Source organism: Salarias fasciatus, chromosome 4 (assembly GCF_902148845.1).
Source record: "Salarias fasciatus chromosome 4, fSalaFa1.1, whole genome shotgun sequence".
NCBI lineage: Eukaryota > Metazoa > Chordata > Actinopteri > Blenniiformes > Blenniidae > Salarias > Salarias fasciatus.
Window position 1 is genome coordinate 13,461,214 of NC_043748.1, and position 25,053 is coordinate 13,486,266.

The 25,053-nt window shown below is 44.0% G+C and overlaps 3 protein-coding genes and 1 long non-coding RNA gene across 8 annotated transcripts; all 4 read left to right on the forward strand.

The window, feature by feature from the left end:
• Positions 1-667: 667 nt before the first annotated feature.
• tom1 (target of myb1 membrane trafficking protein) lies at positions 668-12,617 on the forward strand. 5 transcript variants are annotated; one of them, XM_030088594.1, is made up of 16 exons: positions 668-829; positions 5,095-5,179; positions 5,271-5,349; positions 6,511-6,660; positions 6,748-6,882; positions 6,998-7,132; positions 7,297-7,413; positions 7,594-7,727; positions 7,810-7,852; positions 7,931-8,069; positions 8,215-8,278; positions 8,920-8,980; positions 9,216-9,281; positions 10,328-10,390; positions 11,292-11,331; positions 11,832-12,617. In XM_030088594.1, exons 1-16 carry the CDS (start codon positions 778-780, stop codon positions 11,924-11,926), a joined length of 1,458 nt encoding a protein of 485 aa, XP_029944454.1. In that variant the 5' UTR covers positions 668-777; the 3' UTR covers positions 11,927-12,617. The 5 variants fall into 5 exon arrangements, with proteins under 5 accessions (XP_029944454.1, XP_029944455.1, XP_029944456.1 ...); XM_030088595.1 differs by having other exon boundaries at positions 7,597-7,727; XM_030088596.1 differs by lacking the exon at positions 9,216-9,281.
• LOC115386380 (uncharacterized) lies at positions 844-2,964 on the forward strand. The gene is made up of 2 exons (XR_003931296.1): positions 844-1,592; positions 2,372-2,964. It is a non-coding gene; the product is annotated as an uncharacterized LOC115386380 (long non-coding RNA).
• Positions 12,618-14,456: 1,839 nt separating the features above from the next.
• On the forward strand, positions 14,457-19,263 carry gcat (glycine C-acetyltransferase). Its single transcript, XM_030090426.1, has 9 exons — positions 14,457-14,757; positions 15,936-16,066; positions 16,147-16,248; positions 16,326-16,472; positions 16,587-16,741; positions 17,411-17,493; positions 17,575-17,746; positions 18,480-18,601; positions 18,701-19,263. Exons 1-9 carry the CDS (start codon positions 14,538-14,540, stop codon positions 18,850-18,852), a joined length of 1,284 nt encoding a protein of 427 aa, XP_029946286.1. The 5' UTR covers positions 14,457-14,537; the 3' UTR covers positions 18,853-19,263.
• A 985-nt stretch (positions 19,264-20,248) lies between these two features.
• On the forward strand, positions 20,249-24,925 carry mcm5 (minichromosome maintenance complex component 5). The gene is made up of 16 exons (XM_030089792.1): positions 20,249-20,544; positions 21,303-21,429; positions 21,606-21,734; positions 21,812-21,984; positions 22,073-22,228; positions 22,315-22,484; positions 22,575-22,746; positions 22,862-22,973; positions 23,108-23,251; positions 23,337-23,402; positions 23,490-23,666; positions 23,761-23,873; positions 23,964-24,092; positions 24,172-24,314; positions 24,412-24,539; positions 24,624-24,925. The coding sequence occupies exons 1-16, from the start codon at positions 20,372-20,374 to the stop codon at positions 24,723-24,725; spliced, it is 2,214 nt and encodes a 737-aa protein (XP_029945652.1). The 5' UTR covers positions 20,249-20,371; the 3' UTR covers positions 24,726-24,925.
• Positions 24,926-25,053: the final 128 nt, after the last annotated feature.

The following is a 25,053-nucleotide window of genomic DNA, read 5'->3' on the forward strand; positions in this document are numbered from 1 at the left end:
ACTTGCCTTTTTTTTGTTTGGCAAAGTTTATTTATGTAAGATAGGCTTGTGGCATTTGAGCTAACATCAGCTCTCCAAAAGGTCTAATTCTGCTAAACCTTCACTCTAAACCCTTAAAAAAGAAGTCATTTGTTGTATTTTTAGATGCAACAAACAAAGTGTCACGTTAACTTGATTTTTCACCAGGTGGTATCATTAAAAATAGCATACATTGAAATGTCCCTTCTTTTTATATGCTAATTCCAACTTTTCCAGGTTATGGAAAAAGATATGTAATAAATGTTATTATTTCCTTGAGAAAAAAAATATTGTGGGTTGTGCATATTCATTATTTATTCATAGAATTAGAATATCATTTTTGGATTTCTTTTTCAACATTTGTTGTTAATGAAGCTTAGTTCGGGCTGGTTGAGACCAATTTGGACCATATTCTGGGTAAGCTTATTTTTGTTTAGTCTGCTGGGAAACTAAACAACTGAGCCTCTCTGATTCCCCTGATATGAGAGGTGATGTGGGTGCAGTTGTGTGTGCGTGCGTGTGCGTGCAGGGATGAAACCCCCCTGTGCGTGGCGCCCTCTCTGCAGCCCGCTCACAGCTGGGATCACTGCGGGCCGCTTTCCCTTTAAAACATGACGCAGTTCAACTGGTGGCCCACTTCGTGCGCGGAGCCGCAGCAGCAGCAGCAGCAGGAGCCGCAGCGGCAGCAGCAGTGTGCGGCAGTCTGCAGGACAGGAGGCGCACGGCACGGCCCGGCCCGGGACCCTCTCCCCGCTCACCATGGAGTTTTTAATGGGAAATCCGTTCAGCACGCCGGTGGGACAGCTCATCGGTGAGCGCTTTTACCTCAAACCTCATTTTGTGACATTACGGCGCCCGTCGGTGCAACGAGACCCGCGGCGGTCACACCGCTTTATCCCCGCTTCCCTTTCACAAACTGTCTCATTCTGTTAAATATAAATGTTATCATCTTCTTATTGAAGTGCATCGATTTAAGTAAGAGTGATTTTTTTTATCAACGCTGGCAGAAGAACGACAGCTTTACGGTTTGATTGACGCGTCCTTCGCGCAATGAGTCAGCGGGGGCGGGACGACGAGGCCGAGCCGCGCGCTCTGATTGGCTGCGGGACGCGTCCGTCAAGGCTGGAAATATGCGGGAGGGACGTGAAGTGGCCGACATCCTCCTGACCCAAATTGGATGCGTGTGTGATGGCCCATTGTGTTTTCATTGACTGTTTGCGATTCAGCGCCACTAATATCAATAAATCCTCAGATTTATGGCGTTATATTTGTGCCACAATTCCGACGCGAGCAAAAGATGAAGTACGCGAGCGCACCTACAATTTTGTGCGCTCGCTCGACCCGCCTCTCTCTCGCTCTCTCAATCTGCCTCCTGCGCTCGCTCGAAGAGCCCTGTGCGCTCGCTCCACAGTGTGCGGTGTTAGAATTCTGCCACGCTGATTGGTTGCTGCGGCTCCAATCAGATTTTAGCATTCCGGAAGTACGTCTAGAACCAACGAAGAAGAAGAAGAGAACGTAAATAAACAGCAAACCTTTTGATTTCGACAACGGAAAGTTTACCACCACAGCCACAAGTGAGTAGTTTGTTTCATTATTCTATTACGCTACCGCATTGTGATAAACTTAATCAAATAGCGGTTTTTTGGTAAGCTTGTGTGTCTTTACATTTTGAATTACATTAGCTGTTCAATGCTAAGTTAGCCTATCCGTGTCAACGAGACAAACACATGCCAACACGTTTATAATGTAAAGTAAGTAAATCTGTCCCAAAATAACAAATCAACTCCCAAAGCATCATATAAATTGTTTGGTATTGTAAAGATAAAATTCAGCATTCAGCATTTCTTAGTCTTCAAGGTTTTGAGCAATTCTGTGAGTGTGTGTGGATGTGTGTGGAATACTATAGCCTTTATTTATCTCACCATGGAGAAATTTACCATTACAGAGGCTCAAAGAACACACAGGGGCAAAACAGTGAGGGAATGTGTAAGGAATAAGAATAAGTAATAGTGCAAATCTTAATAAGAATAATAATAGGATAATATAATATTGATCTAAAAGGAGGAAATACCTAACTTTAAATACAACATAAATCTAAAATATAGCAGGACCTTTAATATATATACTAATATGTAGAGTATGTTTTAGTGCAACTGAATGTGTGTATGATGAAGTGACTATGATTTATTATGGGAGTTAAAAGGTGACCATGATTGCAAGACAGTATGTCCAGGGTTATTGCTCATATTTGATATGGTAGAGTCGATGTAAATTGTAGTTAATGTAATGACCTGCTTTGTGAGATTGACTTTTTTTAAATGTCTTTCTTTTTTTTTTAATCTTTCCACTCCAGGACATCCATCAGACCTGTTTCCCCCAGACACAACTGACTGGTTGCCGTTAGTGGATCTGGGCCACAACAAGGTCCCAGCACCACCTCCAGCAGCCCAGGCCCGTGATGAACGTGCTAGAAGCCGCAACAAAAGGAGGAAAGATTCAGAAGCTGCTGAGAGTTTGGTGGCTTTACAGAACATGTCATGAAGTGACTGTGTGACCAGTGGTTGTGAACCACTGGAGGAGCAGACCTATAAGCTGCAGCCAGAAGAGGATGGAACTGATCAGGAGTGTCAGGCCTGATCTCACTGGCATCCTGGTCACTGGCATGCAGGATGAGATCAACTCTCTCACTGCAGAGAATTTAGAATGAAAAAACAAACTGACAGCTACTGAAATTGGAGAAGAAACATTAAAGATGATGACGAGAATGTTCGTTTTTATACAGGGCTACCAACATATGCCATATTGATGATGATGATGACGATGATGATGATGACAAAATTGTGCACCTGTGCTGTGCACTGATGAACATCAGTGACACCATTGTGCCTTTTGACTAAACTGTAAATGTTTCTGTGCAGTATTAAAGAACAGCTGTATTCTTTTTCATGAAAACTTAGGACTCCATGCTACTGCTTTTTACGTTTTGTCGTAACATGTTTCACATGACTTGTATTTGAGCTGCCACATAAAAATATGCCCTTCCGTTTAGTTGGTTACCAATTGAATGATAAATGCAAAGAAACAGTTCCACTCGAAAAACAGCTTTATTTGGTATCATCAGATTCACGGACAGTTAAGAGGTAAGAACCAGTTACATTGGACACATATATTGTAGGTTCCTGAATAATGAAGCCCAAGCTTGACACTCCTATCTCCTCCTGAAATCCACACATGAAATACAAAAAACTCCACAGAATCCTCTTGATTCACTCAAACTGTTTAAACTTCAAAGTCGTGTTACAAAAACATTACGTCCAGAAAAATAAATGAAATAACAAAGGTAATATCCAGAGATACAAAGAAAAAGAGAGGTAAAAAAAAAAACTGTGGCTCCACTCCACTTGCCCAACTGTCTGCCTGATGCAGGACAGCCACACACAAAACGAAACTTAATTTTTTAAACAGGCAATTAAATATGCAAACTTCCAGAAAACCTCAGTTTACTCCATAACACCCAACAAACCTGATCCATATGGATTTTTAACCTTAACTTATTACACATATTTTCAAAAGTAATTACCACAACATGAACTGTACCTAATCATCTGTGAATATTTTAACCTGTAAATAATCACTTCGCATCTCAAACACAAATAAGCATTTAAATATGAAATGACAATTTTCACATTGATAAACTCAAACTGTTTTTAAGTTCCTACATATATGTTGGTATGGATTTTGTCTTGGTGGGTGTTGGCTGGAGGGACGGCGGAATGAAGGAGACTCGTCGACTCGTAACGTACTGGCAGCCATTTATTTCTCTGAACATAACCTTGCCCCCCTAGAACCACAAGAGGGCGCTAGAGGATAGCGCCTATCAATTCACTCTCATAACAGATTTTGTCACAATCCTTTCAGTATATGTAAAATTTTTCAGCAAGCTGAGTAGACACCAAAACACACCTCCAGCATTTATGTAAAAACAAACAAGAAAAGGTCAGATAACTTCAAAATAACACATATTTACTACCGCAACTTGAGTCACATCTCATTCTTCGTTGGCTCTGGACATACTTCCGGAATGCTAAAATCTGATTGGAGCCGCAGCAACCAATCAGCGTGGCAGAATTCTAACACCGCACACCGTGGAGCGAGCGCACAGGGCTCTTCGAGCGAGCGCAGGAGGCAGATTGAGAGAGCGAGAGAGAGGCGGGTCGAGCGAGCGCACAAAATTGTAGGTGCGCTCGCGTTCTTCATCTTTTGCTCGCCTCGGAATTGTGGCACAAATATAACGCCATACAGATTTAATTAGAAGCAACGTCCCGACGGCAAACCGCGTGTTTAGTAGCGTGTCACACCATCTGATGAATTCAGAATATTTTGCATCATCTGCTAACATGGTCTGCAGTTCGGCTCCAGCATCCTAGACAGGCCGACTTTATATATCACTGCAGCATGTTTCAGCGTTTTGGACCATGTTTGGAAACCAGAATAATCGGAAAAAATCCATATATGCACAAGAATAACATGCAAACTCAACAGAGAAAGGCTCATTCACCACGCCGGATTTCTCTTATCCCTCCATCTATGTTCTTTGCTGCTTTATCCAACTCATTTGCAGCATGTTGGAGCAGATCCCAGCTTAGTGTGGGTGAAGGAAGGTTACACCCTGGACCGATCTCTAATCCAGCAGAGTAAACACAGAGAGACAATCACACTCAGACACCAACTGACCTGTTTCTGGACTTTGCTAGGACACCAAAATAAGATCAGTCATGACCTTCCTATTACTGTTCCATAGACTTGTAATGACAGTCTACATTTTCGGACAACGTGGATTATCAGATTCCATTTTTAAAAACCAGATGAATCCTATTATCAATCCCTGTGGAACACCATATAGCAGTAATTTTAAAATATAGCATGCTGTCACTTGATATTTCCTTTAAGTTGTTATTCCAAAGTGTGAAACAAGGTATCTTTAAAACAACAATGAACGACTGATAATTTGATGCAATATGAAGTTTTATGTTAGTCAATAGTATTACATTTTCCTTCCTCTCCTAATTTTCACAGAGCGTGCGACCAGTGCCAGTTTACCGTCTGACGACTGGGAGCTGAACATGGAAATCTGTGACATGGTCAACAGCTCGGAGGAAGGGTGTGTGTTCATGCGCGTGTGTGTTATCTGTCGACATCAGGAACAAGCTGCTCCTCTGGAGGTTACATGGCTGCACGTTCTCTGATTACAGACCCAGAGATGCCGTCAGAGCCATTAAGAAGAGGATTGTGGGAAACAAGAACTTCAAGGAGGTCATGCTGACACTTACTGTGAGTGCTGTTTGTCCCAAAGCATTTATCAAGCATTTTCTTCTTGAAATCAGCAATATAAATGTGTTTTTGCTATAATTGTTGGGCTACAAGATTCACTGAGCTGTGATGAATTATGTTCACATGTACCCTGCATGCATGTGAACACATTTAGCCAATCAGATCGAGCTCCTCTGCCCTACATTGTGTCATATTTCTCCTCATTATTTCAACGTTACATCATACCTCATGGCCGCTGGCAAGACAAGAGAAGCACAAAAAAAAAAAAATCAAGAAAAAGTGCAGCTCAGTAGGAAATAATTGCACGCGGATGTTGAAAAACCTGAAAATCAATTATGAAGACCAGACTTTAGTTTTGTGTAGAGCTATTTTAAGTTATATTATTGGTCAAACTTCTCTGAGTTTGCTGCAAAGTGAAGTGAAGAGATCTCTGGAAACCTCAGATAAAGAATTGTAAATTTGCATATGACTGGACGGTGCTGCAAACAGATCTCAGAGGTATTCACCCGTCCCAAGACAGACAAATGGGAACTGTTTAGCACTTCGCTCAGTCTTCCTAGAAGTGGGAACTCAGCCAAGTTAACTCCAGAGACACAATGCAGATAGCTAACAGCTAAAGGGTTGAATAGCTTCTCTGTGTTGAGCGTAGCGTTGGAAAAACATGGAGCGGGGTTCATGTCATCTCTGTGTAAATTTGCTGGAAATCATTGCTAAATTGCCTAAACTAATTTGACTTCAGTTGTTTGGAAACCTACAACATACCGACATGAAACCATGGTGAAGTAGGGTGGAGGAATCATCATGACCTAGGGCTGCTTCCCTGCATCAGGACCTGGAGCGTATGTCACTGTATTAAGAATATGAGAATATGAATTTCTGGGGTTATGAGAGTATTTACAGTATCACGTGAAGATGTCTCAGACCAAGTAGAGATCAGTAGAAGTTGGTTGATGTGATAAGACAGTGAGCCTACAATGGTTTTTTTAAACTTTGTGATTAAATCAAGAGTAAACTAAGTTTGAACTCTAATTTGAGCAGATGTGGCTCAGTTGGTACTGCCGATTGTGTTTCCCATTCCAAGATTCTGAACCCCGGGTTCTCCCAGTGGAGGCTCAGCATCACTACCACCATGAAAAACTCAACCACTGCTTTTGATTGCAGGTTCTGGAGACTTGTGTGAAGAACTGCGGCTACCGGTTTCACATCCTGGTGACGACACGAGACTTCATCGAGGGAGTTTTGGTCCGGTCCATCATCCCGAGGAACAACCCTCCGTTAGTCCTGCACGACAGAGTGCTGAGCATCATACAGGTGGATACCACGGCCAGGTTGTCGCTCCCGCCGTCGCCGCTGTGTTCGAATACGAGGCAAGTAAGTTGTGGTTGTTCTCCCGTCAAGGCGTGGGCCGACGCATTCCGCAGCTCGCCCGACCTGACGGGCGTGGTGTCGGTGTATGAAGACCTGCGCAGGAAGGGCCTGGAATTCCCCATGACTGAGCTGGATGGCTACACACCAGCTCAGTCCACTAAGAAGGTGCGATCAGGGCGCGGTGCGATCTGTCTCAACGCAAAATTTATGGGTGCCGCCTGTCATCTTTTGGTCTTTCCTCTTTTTCTCTCTGGTCCTTCTGTCTGCCTCCGCCTGTCAGGCTGTGTCTGGGAATGGGCCTGCTGTAACCACTCTGCCTTCTCTGCGTCTGTCTTCCAAACCGCCGCTTATCCCGCCTCAGACCTCTGAGTTAAAAATGGCCCTTGAGGGAAACAATGCCTTGACTCCCAGCCAGGTGATGGGACTTAACAGTTTCTCAAGCTTCATTGTCTGTAACCGGTCTTTCCGCATGTCAAGTTTTTCCAGCCACGCTTGCAACACCTGTTTTTTTTTTTTTCTCTTCATCGCCTTTAAGATCAATATTTGCCTCACCAACATTCGGCGCTGTTGACATTCCAGGTGAAAATGCTGAAGACGGAGCTGGGAGTGGTGCGGAGTAACCTCACCATGATGTCCGACATGATGAGCCAGCTGGATCCCGTCACGGTCAAACAGGCGGACATGGAGCTGCTGGAGGTAAAAACCCCAAAATCAACGCTTCAAATACAGACGCTTCTTTCACTCCTTCACCTGATGACGAGCGACGCTGAGTTACCCTTAACTGATCTCGTACTGTATACATGTGGCGTTGCATCCGGCCCCTCAACCTCCCCCCCCACCCCCACCCACACATTCTTCGTCTGGTTGTGTCATTAGCAGTTATACACAGTTTGTAAGGAAATGCAGGACAGGATAGTGAAGATCGTCCCCAAACTCAGCGAGGAGAAGCTCATCGAGGAGCTGCTGGCAACTAACGATGAGATGAACACCACTTTCACACGCTACCAAAGGTTACTACATTATTAAACTTTTAATTATATTATCAACCAAATACCAGGATGATTATGTGAATAATTTTTCTCTTTTTGTCAGGTTTGAACGGCGGCTAACAAATGGTCAAAACACAACACAGAAGGTAATGGACTCAGATTTATTTGCTTATAGATGTATAAAAAAAGGTTTTACGTGAAGACTTTGAACTTGTCGCTTTCAGAATCACACCTACGTCAACCTGGCGGACCTCGATTGGAAGAGCGACGCCGTCAGCCAATCAGGGCTCACGCTGGGGACGAGCGACAGCTCGCTCAGCCTGTCAAAAGCCGACAGTTTATCCAGTCAGATGGCAAAACTTAGTGAGTTCTTCACTATTCTAGACTATCATGGTTTTTCTGATTTTTGTTTGTTTGTTTGTTTTTTCAAAAAGCAAAGTCATAATCTTCCAAACAAAGATTTTCTTGCTTTTTGTGCACAGTTTATGTGTTGTTGTTCTTCCTGCAGGTACAAGTGAATCTGATGACACATTATCACAGCAGATCAATAACTCAGCCCAACACAAAACAAGGTAAACACAGATTTTTACATCAGGGAGATTTTTTTTTCAACAGCTTCAACTTCATAAGTCATGATAGAAACATACTAAAAAAAGTTTAATCAAACAGCTGCAATATACAGATATAAATGATGTATGAATAGAAAATGGATTGAATGGAAAAATATGTGGAATACTTGACCAAAATATGTTTTAAAACCAGAATATTTAGTGATAATGTTGAATAAACAGGTGAAATTGTTGAGAATTTACCGGAAGCAGTTAAAAAACTGGATAGCTTCAAATATAGTGAATAAATTGGTGAAATACTTCATTCAGTGGATGAACAAACAACTCATTTGGAGCAATTAAATAATATTTCTTGACAGATAAAGTATTTAAAGTTATTAAAACTGCTAAAATTGTTTTTCCAAGCAAATGCAAAGGTAAAATAAACAGGTGAAATGTTTATGATGTTTGCTACAGTTCTGTTTAAATGTTCCAGAGTCGTGTAACTCTTTACTCTTTCAGTCTGTTTGCTAAGAGCTGCACGTGCTAAGCTGTTGATCTTTGTTTTGTAGCTTAATTCCTGCTAATCCAGAGGCGCGAGCCAGTTTTTCTTGTTGTGTAAACCGTTAGCCGGCTTGATCAGGGTCCCGATTGTGTGTCTGCAGCGATCAGAGTGAAGTGGACGGTCTGGCTCGAGCTCAGGACAGAGTACGAAACCCTGGAACGGTAAGCACAGCGAGCGTCTAATTCATCCTCTTTGCTCTTTAACAAGCTTTATCCGGCTGCCAGGATGAAATTAGTTCTTGTTTTGTCCCTCGAACTTCAGCAAAATCCTCCTTTCATGAAATGTACTAACACTTGGACACGCTGCATGATCTGAGGAAATATTCTAACTTGAGTGAGTTAATTTGATGCTCTGTCTCAGTAACTGCTTTCTTCCTGAACTAACTTTCTGCGCAAGGATGAGAGTCCGGCCTCGTCCCACAACTCCTCACCAAAGTTAGATTGGATGATTAAGCGGGGAATGGTGGGTTCAGAGTCAAAGTGTTCTGTCAATCCACCCCTCCACCCTCTGTCTCTTTATTTGGTCATGGGGTTTCTTTTTTTGGTTCCTTTCACTCTGGTCTGCTTTTGTTTGGATTCTTTTGGGTGAAAATTGATGGTTTGCATGCCAGTTTTGGAGCCTTAAGGTGCTTACACGCTGTGTGGATTTGGCCGTCTCAGATGGAATAATCACAATCTGAGTGAAGTCTGCGATCAAGGGTTTCAGTCGGTGGATTTAAATCAGGCTGCACGCTATAATTAATCATTTGCACAATATCAACGTGGACAATCTACTATGCGATTCAAAGAGCAGGATTTTAAATAAGAAAAGTGCAAATAATCCCAATTCCAGTTCACAGCTCGAATTCTATACTCCTTAAGTCCACAGAACAGAAGTGAAAAGCTCAAAAATAAGGAAAAACTACCACAAACAAGTCAGCAAAAAACAAACAAACATTGGAATCAGCAAACAAAACAATACCAAAAAATGTCAGCCCTGTCACAGCTGGTGTGAATTAAAGACAAGAGAAAGAGAACTGTTTGGAGGAACACATCTGAACACATAAAACCGAAAACATTATGTTTAAGTGTTTATTTTATCTCTAATCATCATCATCACAATACCTAATATTGTCCCGCTTTAGTCTGAAGTTTTATTTGTTCTGCTTTAATACAGCTTGTTATTAAAGTACAAACGTAATCCGTGTTGCTTAAACACTGATTAGAATCAGGAACACAAATATACTGTAACCACATAAAAAATAAAGATTAGAAAATAAATACCAATACTCCAACATGGATTTGAAGAGGAGCTTTGTGCATTCCTGCTGAAGATGATAAAATCCATGTTGCGGGTAATAAAGTGATAAAGCTGCTGAAGTCACACAGTGTGCAGGAGCCTTCCAGAGCATGACTGTTTGATTTTTACTGTCCTGAAGTTCCACCTCGTTCTCACGCCTGAACTCATCCCGATTTAATGTTCAACTGTGTTTCTGGACTCTCGTTTACCAGCTCTGCTTTCTCGCTCAGATTCCCATCAATCAGTCCAATGTAATGGACGATATCGAGAAGTGGCTTGCTTTGGATGACGAGGTTCGTAGTTAGATTACCGAATGTAAACTGCTCCTGTTTGTTTGCACAATGACCTTTTTGTCTTAACCTTGCTCTGATACTCTTCTGCATCACATCCTATGTAGATTACAGAGTGTACTTATAAACTCAGGCTGCACGATGCATTGGAAATTTATTACTATCATATAATCTTGTTGCTTCAGCACCTTTAAATTGAAACTGTGGTGCCAGAACTAACCTCAGTTTGATGATTCTGATCTGCATAAACTGTCTTTTTGTTTTTTCCAGTTGTCCAAAATTTGAAATTTCACTTAAATAGAGTGAATTTGAGGGCCTCTATTCTCAATTTCTGGTGGTACTTGATCACCCTCTAGAGGTACACTGAAGAAATCCTTGTATATTAAGTAAACACCACATTGAATATATCAACACTAATCAAAAATCTCCAAAAATTAGAGAAAAACGGGTGAGAGTGATATTAAAAATAAATATTATATGTTTTTTTTGCTGAAAAACATAGTTATAGCAAGTGAGAACAAAAGAGAACCCAGAGCTGCACCTGGTGAAAATGACTTTAATGATCTGAGATGATGGTTCTTTCTGCTGTGCAGCAAAAATGCTGAATAAATATTCATCATACCACAGTAATCATGTTTCCTTTGTTGCTGATATACAGTGTTTATAATTATAAATTCTCGTTGTTATCACATTTGTTGCTTAACAGTGAAGTTAGTATGATAACTGTACAACAGAGTTGTTGAGACTATATTTTGATGGTAATGTTGATAAAATCTTAACCTTTTGGGAAAATGCTCACTACTATTTTGCTACGAAAACAAATGTAAAGATCCTGAAACTTTCTTTTTTAATTCCATTTGATTTCAAAACGATGTAAAGTGAAATAATGTTGTTTTTGTCACAGTATGACGACTTCGAGGACACTGATGGTGTGACCAGTGAAGGTGAAGAACTCTCCTTTATTTCTTGTTTTTTGAACAAGTCTTTTTGTTTGTTTTATCTTTTGAATTGATTGGACTTGTTCTTTTCTGATCATTTTGAACTCTTCACTCAGTTTCTGTTTCACAGTGCCATCACCTGCTTTTATTAGCCTCCAGTCCGATATGTTATTCATGACTGACTGATACTGAAACGGAATCTTGGAAAAACATTAATAAGCAATGAAATATTTCCATAATTTAATTTAAAATGTTGAGCTAAAAGTCCTCAAATTAAAAAAAGAAAATATTGAAATATACTGTAAACAATCATACAGTTTTAAAAAAATTCTTGAAATTCGTGAAATTTTCAATTATAATACAGTTTTCACAAACTAGATATAATGAAAATCTCAGTTTATTGAGCTGCGCCAATTTCAAACTGAAATCCTTGAATCTGTGCGTTTTTTTGGTTTTCTCGTGTTTTCTGTGTCTAATAAAGTGAATCCTTCAATTTTTCTCTGCAGAGTTTGACAAGTTTTTGGCAGAAAGAGCCAAAGCAGCAGATCGCCTACCATCGCTGAGGACTTCCTCAGAGGACGCCAACCACTCAGAGTCTTAATCCGCTCCAAAACCTGCCAGACTAACACGACTCATGAAGCTCCTGCACACACAGGCTGGAAAAACACACACACACTGAGGCGGCTACACGCTGTGCGATTTTTGGCCATTATAGATGAATGATGGGAAATCATGGCGATGTCTTCGATCGTGACTTCTAATCTGTGATCATATATTGGAACGTGAAGGCAGTTCATCTAGAGATTTTACTAAAATACAGAAGAAAACGATGCTCAAAGTGACAGTTCGGGCTGCACAATATCAGGTCAACATGTCATAATCCTGTATTCAAATGACAAAATTGCAATCAATACACACATTTAAGCATAGAATAAATAATGATATTTGAGATTTGTTGAAAACCAGTGTTATTTCTCTTTCCTCTAATTCATAATAGCTCTCCCACGTTTTGGGCTACATGTACCTTCTGTAGGACAGTAGACTTAATCTGATTAATCAAACATGTTAAGATGCAGAACATGCATGCACAGTGTATCGAAACATTACAGCTCAGTGTTTTGCAACATGTGAAGTGTTTAATTTGATATTGCTGTAATGTGAGATTTTGCAATATATTGTGCAGCCCTAAAAGCAATAGTTTGCAGATTTCCCATGGAGTAAAACGTTGGACCATGTCCACATTCCCTGGACCTAAGTGTAGCTTTATATTCAGTGTTAGCTTCTGTTATTTCCAGAAGACACCGGTGGCGAGCATGAAGGACTTACAGGATGATGAAGATGTTACTGATGAGTAATGAAGTTTATCAGCGCTGATTCAGTGAAGAGTGAATCATGCAGTGAGGCTTATATAAGTCCATGCCATACAGCGTAGTTAACTTCTAAAACTGCTAAAATCGCACAGCCTGTGGGAGCCTTCAGTGACAATGGGTTGAGTGGCACATTTGAGGTGGAAGTGACCCTCCGAGATTGAGGGAGGGCGTCATACATGTGTACTATGCTCTTTACGGCGGAGCAAAAGTGTTTTTAACTGACTCAAAAAATGTCGGAAGGACGTGTTTTTACTTGACGTTGTGATAGTCTGTCCATGAGCAAATATTTGCACATTTTTGTATGGCTACATTCAGGGCCGGCTCTAGGCATAGGCGAACTAGACGGCCGCCTAGGGCGCCACGTCCCGAGGGGGGCGCCGCGGTCGTACAAGGGGCGCCACGACGCTCTGTGTTCCGTGTGCTCCGCTGTGCAGCGGTCCGACGCACTGCGCTCCTCGTCCTCGGCGCTGCCCGGCACTGATCGGTATTGTTCGGCATCGCTCCTCAGCGCCCCCCCCCCCCCCCCCCCCCCCCCCCCCCCCCCCGCTGAACAAATGTCGGGACCGCTCGAAAAACACGCTCCCAAGGGGCGCTCGTCTCGGGCTCGCCTAGGGCGCCTCTGAAGCCCGGGCCGGCCCTGGCTACATTCCTGCTGTTGAAGGAGGAAACCATGTTGTTGCAACATAGATTTATGTATTATATGGCTGTTAAATATCTATATTGGTAAATATAATGGGTTACTGAAGACGCCGCTTGGTAAACACTGTAAGAGGAGCTCCTCAAACTCTTGATAGTTTGTCGCTTCACATCATTATTTGATGTGAAGTTTTTTTTTATGGCCAACCTTTCCCTATGAAGACGTTTTACTTGAAGTTTCACGGGACAACTGACAGATTTCTGTCAAGGAATAAACTAAAGTTATTAACTGGAGAGCTGCATTGTGTCATTCTTCAAGGCCTGCACAGTGGTGAAGAGGTCGCAATCAGTGTGTGAGTATGTGTAATAATTCAAGACGTGTAGTTCCATGCTTTATTGAACTTTTTAAAAATCATAAACACCAACAAAAACTGTGTGGATTCATATAAGTATGAATTCATGCAACATACAACTTAATCCTACTGTCCATGCAGACACACACACACACACACACACACACACACACACACACACACACACACACACGGTTGAACAGATTTGTGTGGCTTCCCCATCATCTAAGTTCTATCTGCAGATCAGCTCTCACTCCCGTAGGTCAGCTCTGGGTTTACCTGTCAATCATCAGGTGAGATGATAATGGTCACATTAACCGATCTCACTTCCACACACACACGCAGACACACACCCTGTACAACACACAATCAGCCACAACACTACTCAGTGTTTCCTTTCAGACAGGCTAGTAATAAAGATATCTGCAGCACTGACAGGAGGAGCAGCAGTATTCAGACTGGTAAATCAAACATGAGCCAATCAGAAGCGAGGACTGTTAAGCCCCGCCCATCAGTCTTAAAGGAGTCTTTTTGGGTAGTAAATCTGTCAGAACGTTTAATGAGTTGAATTCTGGTTTTTCCGTTTTTGGGGGCAAAAAATGAATAAAGGGAGTTGGGTGCCCAGATGATTGTTTTTTAAACCTAAACAAATTGTTGATACCGACTGTCTGCTTTGCTGAACAATGATTGGACAAAACAAGCCACCTGCGAAGCGGTCCTGCCCTCTGATTGGTCTACCTGACTTACGCCCACACTGGTTATGTGACGTAACCACGCCTGCCCGCTGTGTACGTGTGGCCGCCGCCGTGGCACGTTGACACTTCTACCACGCGCACGCCGCTTACTCTCCGTTATGTCGCTGGGAAAAGCTGCCCGGAGTTTACTAACACCGGCCCGCGGGGTCCTCCGGTCCTCGGCCGCGGCTCTGAACCGGAGCTACGCCGCCGTGGCGGAGGCCAGAGCCGTGCTGGAGACCGAGCTCGACTCGATCCGAGCCGCGGGGACGTGGAAAGCGGAGCGGATCATCACCTCCAAGCAGGGTCCGCAGATCAGCGTGGACGGCAGTCATGGCAGTGAGTGTCTCAGTTTCTATCACCTATTTGACATCATTAAAGTCACAGACAACCGCGAAACAACTTCTACAAAGCATCCAGCAGGAAGCGTTTGAGTCGCTGCTTCTGATGTTATCTGGGTGTCGAATATCCCTAAACGGTGACTTTGCAATCCCAAAGTCGCTCTAAGGACGTCTTTGAACAGATAAAATTACAAGAAACAACCAAACAACACCAAATAGTTAGGAGAAAAGCTACTTTCTATTTACAGATATCATCAGTAATTCAGCAAATCTCTGCCAACAAGCCCAGTGTTTACACTGCAGCGGGGACCTTTGCCAAACATGGACTGCAGGTCTGTGAATGGCCTGTTAACTTCAGGCCATGACCCCTCATATGTTGAACAGGCTGTCCAGTTCATCCACTGCACCCTGCATTGTTTCTGGATTATTTTGTTTTGCTTTTGTCAAAACAACAAGAATAAAACACACAGAAGCAGAGCTTTTATACCGTCTTTTCAACTTGTTTACCACTTGTAAACAAACAATGTCTCTCATGTTTTTTTTGTGTGCTCACAGACACTTCAGTTTGCACAGTTGCCAACACAGGTTGGACCACTTTCTACATTTATTTCAAGGCTACATTAAAGAAAATCTACACAGAAAAATTGATTGAAAAAATTTATCTATCCTCCAGTTTTCCTCCAGCAAATTGGTCTGTTACATGTTTTCCTTCATTCATGAGAGTCCAAGTCAAAAGCCAGAAGCAAAAACTGGAACTGAGCATGTTGGACAGGACGGCCTTAACCTTGCTGATTATTTACCTGTTGAACAAATTCGTTGTGCACTGTTGAACTCCCACAATCTTACTACTCGTCCTGATGACGCTGCTTCATGCATTTTTGACCTGCTGCTGAGGTTATGAAGCCAGCAGAGAAGAGGAAAGGTCAGCACAGATTCAGTATATGATCTAAAATCATCTGAGACATATGTGTGTATCTGTAACTAATTTGAGGAGAAAACTCGGGCTTCAGGTTGTAAGAAAACTTATGTTTGGCCTTGATCTGTACTAACTGATCACCTTGTCTTGCTTTTATATCCAGCCTTGCTGATCGTGAACTGCACACACTGTTTCCTGTCGGCAGTCCCAGTGACTCTCCTTACCTTTAAAAAAAAAAAAAAAAAACTACTTTCTTCCAGGTATTTTAAATTTCTGTGCCAACAACTACCTCGGGCTGTCCAGTCATCCAGAAGTGGTGCAGGCAGGAATTGATGCTCTGAAGTTGTACGGTGCCGGACTGAGCTCTGTTAGATTCATTTGTGGGACACAGGTATGGAAAACACCACATGAATGCATGAAAATCCACATACTTTGAAGGCTAAAGATTATCCTGTGTAACGTGATTTGTAGGATCTACACAAAAACCTGGAGCAGAAGCTTGCAGAGTTTCATGAGAGGGAGGACTGCATCCTGTATGCCAGCTGTTTTGATGCCAACGCCGGATTGTTTGAGGTATGTGAAAAGCTACAACACAACAAGAAAGCATGTATTAGATCACAGTTAGTAAGTTTTGATAAATCCTACATTAGGTGCTGTTGGGCCCAGAGGATGCGGTGCTGTCTGACGAGCTTAACCATGCCTCCATCATTGACGGGATCCGGCTGTGTAAAGCTAAGAGGATGCGCTACAAACACATGGACCTGAGCGACCTGGAGAAGCAGCTCAAAGAAGCTCAGGTGTGTGTGGAGCTCGTTTTTCTGTTTATATAATGAAAAGGGCATTTTTTGAATAGATAATAAAGATGGGTTTTGGCTTCAGTGATTATCGGTTATCTCCTCTGTCCTCCTCAGTCTTCTCGAATGCGTCTGGTCGTGACAGACGGAGTCTTCTCTATGGACGGAGACGTGGCTCCTTTGCAGGGGATCTGTGACCTGGCCGAGCAGTACGGAGCCATGGTGTTCATTGATGAATGTCACGCCACTGGTTTCCTGGGGCCACGGGGCAGGTCAGTGGGACGCTGCTTTAACTGAAAATAAAGACGCTGATCAATTTCTGTTGCCCGACTTTAAGTTGGTGTTTTAAATGTGATGTCCCAATACCTCCTGTTGGATGACACTTCTAAAATGAAGAAGTCATTTGATAAAATGTCTTCAGGTTTGGCTTAAATTTTCATTCAAGCTGAATGAGTCATATTTTGGGCCACAGTTATCTCTGGGAACAAACGTTATTTCTTTTGTTGTAAATAGTTTATCTTGAGCAGAAATTTTGGAGTGTTTTCTTTGAACTGGCCACAAATCTGTGTGAAGTTTGTAATGAATTAAGGCATGTGTTCAACAAAATGTATTCTAGGTTTATGTCTGAAGAAAGGGAGAACTAGTAATGATGTAAAATCACTAAAGTTTTTGTGTCCTTTGCCACGAATCTTCAAATGAAATCTGTCCGAAGACAGTCTGTGTGACTTCAACTCTTAGTAATTTCTCTATTACATCTGTTGATCTTTGCCACACATTACAAATTGAATGGATATCACCAAAATCCACAACAAGCAAACAACCAGAAGAAGGAAATATCAGATGTTCAGCATCTCATGTGTTCATTTGTCTCAAAGCTTCATAAAGATGTCCATAAGTGTATATTGCGGTGATAGTAAAGTGCTGCGTATATATTTTTGCAGAGGAACAGATGAGCTGCTGGGAGTCATGAACAGAGTTCAGATTGTGAACTCCACTCTCGGAAAGGCTCTGGGAGGAGCAGCGGGTGGGTCTCCGTCTCTCTTCTGAAAACACACTTCAGTGTGGAGGCCGTGACGGTGTTTCTCTGGCGTGTTTTTCTTGTCAGGTGGATACACAGTGGGTCCGAAGCCCCTCATCGATCTGCTCAGGCAGCGCTCGCGGCCCTACCTGTTCTCCAACTCCCTCCCTCCTCCGGTGGTGGGCTGCGCCACCCGAGCCGTGGAGCTGCTGCTCGCCTCCAATGAGATTGCACAGAGTATGACAAACAAGACCATGAGGTGATTGAGAATGAAACAAGGAATAGTTGAACTATTTCAGTTTGTGTGTAATAAATGGAAAATATATTGAAGTTTTACCGTTTAACTTATGGGCAAATCATTTATTTTCTTTTGGTTTTTTTCAGTTGTATCCATATACATCATCAAGCCTTGTGTAATTGTATTGATATCGGTTGAACCCAGTTTAAAAGGAAATCAGCATCACATGCATGATGTTATGGCACACATAACAGGTGTTTACAAAATATTTTTAAAAAATCAAGAGTAACTGTGATCAAGTCAAATCAGGACAACGACAAAGCCATAGTTTGTTGGAAACTACAAAATTTTTACCAAATCTCCACAACCTGACCTCATTTTGTCTCGAATTTCCTCACATGTTCAGTTGCAAGCACAGTTACAGCCAGTGAGAGAGTAATGCTAATGTGAAATTGCAGGCACGCAATACTGCATGTTACATGTACAGACAGGAAAAAGTCCTCCAAGGCTTCCAAAGACACTGGCGCTAAAATGTGTGCATTATGATCACAGGAGCCGACAGAGACAGTACAGTTTAATCCTGTTCAGTGAATTGTTGAAAAAGTTTGGTTGTTCCAGGATGTGTTTAAAAAAAAAAAAAAAAAAAAAAAAAAGCTTAAATTGAGCACAGTATGTCTGTTTATTAGAGAACAGACTTTAAAATACCCTGGGTTGGTACCTCCTTTGTTCTGACTGAAATGTTTTCTCCAAACAGATTCAGGAACAAGATGACGCAGGCCGGCTTCACCATTTCAGGCTCGGCTCACCCCATCTGCCCCGTGATGCTGGGCGACGCGCGACTGGCCTCTCTGATGGCCGATGAAATGCTGAAACTCGGTGAGTCCGTCACATCTCACCAGTGAGCTCTGATGACCAAGTGTTTGAGGAAACAGGGAACCTGTCAAGACTGTTTTAACCGGTTTCTCTCTTTCACAGGAATCTATGTGATCGGATTTTCCTACCCGGTCGTGCCGAAGGGCAAAGCCAGAATCCGCGTTCAGATATCGGCAGCGCACACAGACGAAGACATCGATCGCTGCGTCGACGCTTTCATCCAGACCGGCAGAAAGCATGGAGTCGTCTCCTGAACTGGACAATCTCGGAGGAATTGTCAATCTAGTCAGCCAATCAGCTTGCTTGGACAGCCTTGTTACTACAGACCTATGAATGATTTTGATGGAAATTGCTTTTGTAGGTCAATGGAGAAAAATGTTATTTTTGTGTTTGCTCGACTGACCAAAAGCTCTTTTGCTACAGTGTTGGTGTTTGTATATCTAGAGACAAAGGGCTGTTTAATCTGGCTTTTGCCACATTTGTTTTTATCAGATGAAGCTTTTCAGACTCGTTTCTCACTCTGGTGTGATTTTTGATGATGGGACGGATAACTGTTACATTGAGCGGATTACTGAAGCTACTCGGCATCTTGTTGGAGCATTATTAGCATTAATGATGGTGAAATTAAACTCATCCTTCAACCCAGAAACAACTTATGTGTTTTTACTTTCACAGTAAAAGGAAATTGAGGTGATTTTCAACCAATAATTGGAATCATATCAGCCTGAAGACAATGCATCCAGTCTTTACACTGCTTTATTCAAGTCGAGGTTGCATGTCACTGGACACAACACCAGTTCAGTTTTTAACATTCACATCTCAATCTTAAATCCTCAGTTGTCAGTGGGCTATAAACAAAAAAGAATTATGACTGTGTTTCAAATGTGTTGTGCAAAGGAAATCCTGAAATTAACAAGCAAACCAACTATTCCCACCTCTCCCAGACTGATGGCGTGGTAGAGTACTCCAGGATGGAGTGGATTCTCAATCCAATAAGATCTGCAACTCCATAGTACTCCTAAAATAAAGATAATAAAACTGATTTCTGTACAGAGGACAGAATGGACATAACATCGACTCACTCCTAACATTCAGCAAATAAAAGAAACTTTTGACTCTTATGGCGCCCAACACCTACAGAGCAGTTAAAACAAACTTTAATATTTTATTTTATGTACATTTACTTATATGATTTGGAGAATACACATTGCTGCCATTTTGCGTACATCAATTAAAAACCCACACAAGCTATATAAATGCAGTAACTAAAATCATAAACTCCCAATTTAGGGATGGCAGAAGCAAACAGTAAATTTGTATACTTATATTTGGCACCGATTAGGTTAACATAACTGATTTAGGTACAGCAAACAGAAGATTAAGCTGAACTGAGTGTTGTCATACGCTTTCTTTCATGATTGTTGCACATGTTTCATCGACTCACTGTTTCTTCTCCCCGCCTCCTCTCACTTTTCGCGCCACCAGAGCGCACAAGCCCCGCCCCTCCTATGACGTACACCACCAATAATTACTCCTGGCCAATCGCACCAGGCGTGTTTTTCCTTCAACCAATCAGAGGAGAGGAAGTGACGCTTTGCGCGAAGCAGCTCGCGGGAAACAGACAGGAAGGATTTCAGTCTTTGCCGCGAAACTGACGCTCCGTGGTGCATTGTCTCCGGCAGAGTAGGCAACATTCTCATACTTTGAGGAAATCAGCGGGTTTGACTCCAGTTATTTTCCCGTTGTGTTGCTTTGAGTCGATTCGGTGTAAACATGTCTGGCTTTGACGACCCCGGAGTTTACTACAGTGACAGCTTCGGCGGATTAGACGGACCCGGCGGGGAAGAAGGAGGCCAGAAGAAGATCCACATCAAGAAGCGGTTCCGAGAGTTTCTCCGCCAGTTCCGAGAGGGGACAGACCGCACCGGATTCACATATAAATACAGGTGACGATGCATTTACAGTGATTTTATCCACTTTTGTTAGAGGTGGTGGTACTTTTGTTTTATCACAAGTAACTTTGTGGTAAGTTACATTATTTGCAGAAATCTTCCTCATAATTTCACCGTGACCATCTGTGTTTATCAAAGAATTTTACAGTTTGTATTGTTTAAAGTGATTATATCAAATTCACTATGCTCTGAGAGGCTTCATGAAAAGTGGTGACGAGATGCATTGTGGGAAATGTAGTCTTCGTGTTTGACGCTTGAGGACTCTGCAGGGGAAATTATAAAACACAACTAATTAAGCATGAGTGTATTTGGCAGATAGTTTTACAAAGGAAAAACAAATGTATAGGTATCTGATTTTCTTTAAAAAAATCTGTTTTACAATGCATTTGCTCTTAATTTATTTTTTCTTCCTGTTCTTGATCTGTTCTGCTCTCAATATACTTTTTAGGTAAGAGATGTAAAGTTCATCATTTCCTGGATAAAAATTCAGAAGCTTCATTAAAATGGAGGCAGTTCAAAGTCAGAAACAAATGAATAAATAAAGAACTTCCAGCTTAAATACTTTACTTGAGTACCGAAATAGAATGTTTGCACTCGTTTGCTGTATTTTCACTTAAATTTCAGAAATAAAATTCTCTTCTCAGTAAGAGTTTCTGTTTTGATTTGCTTTCAATGTTTAGGTTCATTTTTCATAATTAAATGGTTTTTGTTGATGTTTTTAACACCACATTGCCTCTTTTATATCAAACCAGAGATGAGCTGAAGCGACACTACACCCTGGGGGAGTACTGGGTGGAGGTGGAGATGGAGGACCTGGCCAGCTTTGACGAGGAGCTGTCGGACTGTCTTTACAAGCTTCCTACTGAGAACCTGGCTCTGGTGAGTGTCATCTGCATTATTACATTACATTTGATGCTGATCTCTCCAGTACTCTGGAGTTTGGCTCCTCACATACTAGAAATTGAATTAAAACTTTCTGTTCCACACTCGCATATATTTTGATTTAGCTTCAATACATTGAGCTGTATAACTGAAGGTTAATGTTAAATGCGCAGCTGGAGGAAGCGGCGAAGGAGGTGGCCGACGAGGTGACCCGCCCGCGGCCCGTCGGCGAGGAGACGGTGCAGGACGTCCAGGTCATGCTGCGGAGCGACGCTCATCACTCCTCCATCCGCAGCCTCAAGGTATCTTCGTGTCTGCACACGGCGTGCGTTGTGTTATCCCCGGACGGCTCGGTGACGCTCCCCCCTCCCCCCTGCAGTCTGAGCAGGTCTCCCGCCTGGTGAAGGTTCACGGCATCGTCATCTCGGCCACCGCCGTCAAGGCCAAGGCCACCAAGGTGTGTCTGCAGTGTCGAGGCTGCCGCAGCGTCATCAGCAACATCCCGCTGCCTCCGGGCCTGCAGGGCTACGCTCTGCCTCGCAAGTGCAACACGTGAGTGTGGCCACACACACACGCACACACACACACACACACGATATTCTTAAAAGGCATCATCTTCAACACCCTCCTCTTCCTCCAGGGACCCTGCCGGCAGGGTGAAGTGTCCCGTGGACCCTTACTTCATCATCCCGGACCGCTGCGTGTGTGTGGACTCCCAGACGCTCCGCCTGCAGGAGTCCCCGGACGCCGTGCCGCACGGCGAGATGCCGCGCCACCTTCAGCTCTACTGCGACAGGTGGGGAGCTTTCTGGAGGGGACCGTTAATCCAGGACGGGGAAGGAAGGAGTGTTTCCTGACGTGTGTTTCCGACGCTCCTCGCAGGTATCTGTGTGACCGCGTGGTCCCGGGCAACAGGGTGACCATCATGGGGATCTACTCCATCAAAAACATGGCTGCCACGAAGACCAAGGGCAAAGAGAAAGGTGTGGGCGTGGGCATTCGTGCGTCGTACCTGCGAGTGGTCGGCATCCAGATGGACACAGAAGGAGCAGGTAAAGAGGGAGAGTGACGCTGAACGCTGTCGGTTTGCTTCACTTCCAACATGCTAGAAATTCATGCTTTGAATCCGCCGTGTGTTCCAGGGCGAGGAGCGACCGGCTCGGTGTCTCCGCAGGAGGAGGAGGAGCTCAGAGCTCTGGCTGCCTCTCCCAATGTGTACAACGCTCTGGCTCGCTCTGTGGCGCCGTCCATCTACGGCAGCGACGATCTGAAGAAGGCCATCACCTGCCTGCTGTTCGGAGGCTCCAGGAAGAGGTGAGGGTCTCCTCTGTCCTCAGTGACCCCTGTAACGATGCTGCTGACAGACAAAAACACACACTCTCCACATCGGTGTGTTTCTCGGCGTCACGCATTGCCTCTGGTCCTTCAGGCTTCCTGACGGTCTCACTCGCAGAGGCGACATCAACCTGCTGATGCTGGGAGATCCCGGTACAGCCAAGTCCCAGCTGCTCAAGTTCGTGGAGCGATGCTCGCCTATCGGGGTAAAGACCCCCCACACACACACACACACACACACACACACACACACACACACACACACACACACACACACACTCACAGCTTCTCTTTTCTTTTTTCTTCTTGCTAATCGCTCCTCTCCTCCGTGCCTGGACAGGTCTATACCTCGGGGAAAGGCAGCAGTGCCGCCGGCCTGACGGCCTCCGTGCTGAGGGACCCCGCCACCCGGGGGTTCATCATGGAGGGCGGGGCCATGGTGCTGGCCGACGGCGGAGTTGTGTGTATTGATGAGTTTGATAAGGTAAAGTCTTTACCATGCTGGATTATTACCTCTCAAAAACACCTTTTAGATTCTACATATAAATATTTGATCTATTGTTATGCAGATGAGAGAAGATGACAGGGTGGCGATCCACGAGGCCATGGAGCAGCAGACCATCTCCATCGCCAAGGTATCAAACGTTCCGGCACTTCAGTAAAACGTCGCCTTGCTACAGAAGTTGATAAGCTAACACTTGTTTTCTGTTTCCCCCCCTCAGGCTGGGATCACCACCACCCTGAACTCCCGCTGCTCCGTCCTGGCGGCGGCCAACTCGGTGTTCGGCCGCTGGGACGACACCAAGGGCGAGGACAACATCGACTTCATGCCCACCATCCTGTCCCGCTTCGACATGATCTTCATCATCAAAGACCAGCACGACCAGCAGAGGGACATGGTGAGGGCGGCGGCGCGCCGGCTGGTTCGGGGAACACCGGTGGGACTGCGGCTGTGTGTTAACATTGAGCGTGTGTGTGTGTGTCTGTGTGTAGACGCTGGCTCGTCACGTGATGAACGTCCACCTGAGCGCCCAGACGCAGACCGAAGGCGTGGAGGGCGAGATTCCCCTGGCCACGTTTAAGAAGTACATCGCCTATTCCCGAGCGTGAGTTCTTTTTTCCTTTGTGATGGGATTACAGATTCCTGATCACCGTCCTGATCGCCGAGTTTGATTATTCTGGCCTCCTCCCTGCAGGAAATGCGGCCCCCGCCTCTCAGCTGCAGCTGCCGAGAAGCTGAAGAACCGATACGTGGTGATGAGGAGCGGCGCCCGGGAGCACGAGCGGGAGACCGACAAGCGGCCGTCCATCCCCATCACTGTCAGGTACTCTCCCTTCCTACCTGCTCACCAATCGGCGTGTTTTCTAGCTCCTTAGAGGAAGTGTTGGTTTTTGCTCCTCCAGGCAGCTGGAGGCCGTCGTCCGCATCGCCGAGTCTCTGGCCAAGATGAAGCTGCAGGCCGTGGCCGGGGAGGAGGAGGTGGACGAGGCCCTCCGGCTCTTCCAGGTCTCCACGCTGGACGCTGCGCTCTCTGGCGGCCTCTCAGGTGTGTGTGTGTGTTTTGTTTTCTTGTTAGCCTGTGGCGGGGAGATCACAGCTCAGATCTGACCTGGCAGCATCTCTCCAACCTGTGGTCTGTGCAGGAGCCGAGGGCTTCACCTCCCAGGAGGACCAGGAGATGATCTCCCGCATCGAGAAGCAGCTGAAGAGGCGCTTCGCCATCGGCTCGCAGGTGTCGGAGCACAGCATCGTCCAGGACTTCACCAAACAGGTCAGAAAGGAAAACCGCACTTCAGTGGAAACAGTTTCAAACTGAAACGCTGACCTCTGCCGTTGTTTTTCCCCCCGTCTGCAGAAATATCCGGAGCACGCCATCCACAGAGTGCTCCACCTGATGCTGCGGCGAGGCGAGCTGCAGCACCGCATGCAGAGGAAGGTGCTCTACAGGGTCAAGTAAAGGAAACCAGAGTCTCTCTGCTCTTCTTGTAAATAGTTTTGGTTTATCATAGCGGTGGATGTTAGAGATAAACTCTCTTCATGGCTGATTGTAATAAAATGTAAAGGAGATGAAGGGTCACTGGTGAGGAGGGGATGAGGATCTCTGTCTGAAGGTGTTTTTGACTGTTAAGCTGTGCTGAAGCAATAAAGTATATAAAAAAAGACAAAGCTGGAGTTCAATGGCAGTTTCTTTTAATTCATTTACTGCTCTTATAATGAACAACAGTTACATAATAGTTGACATTCATTATTGTAAAAGTTGAGACAAGCATTCATGAAAGTCTATA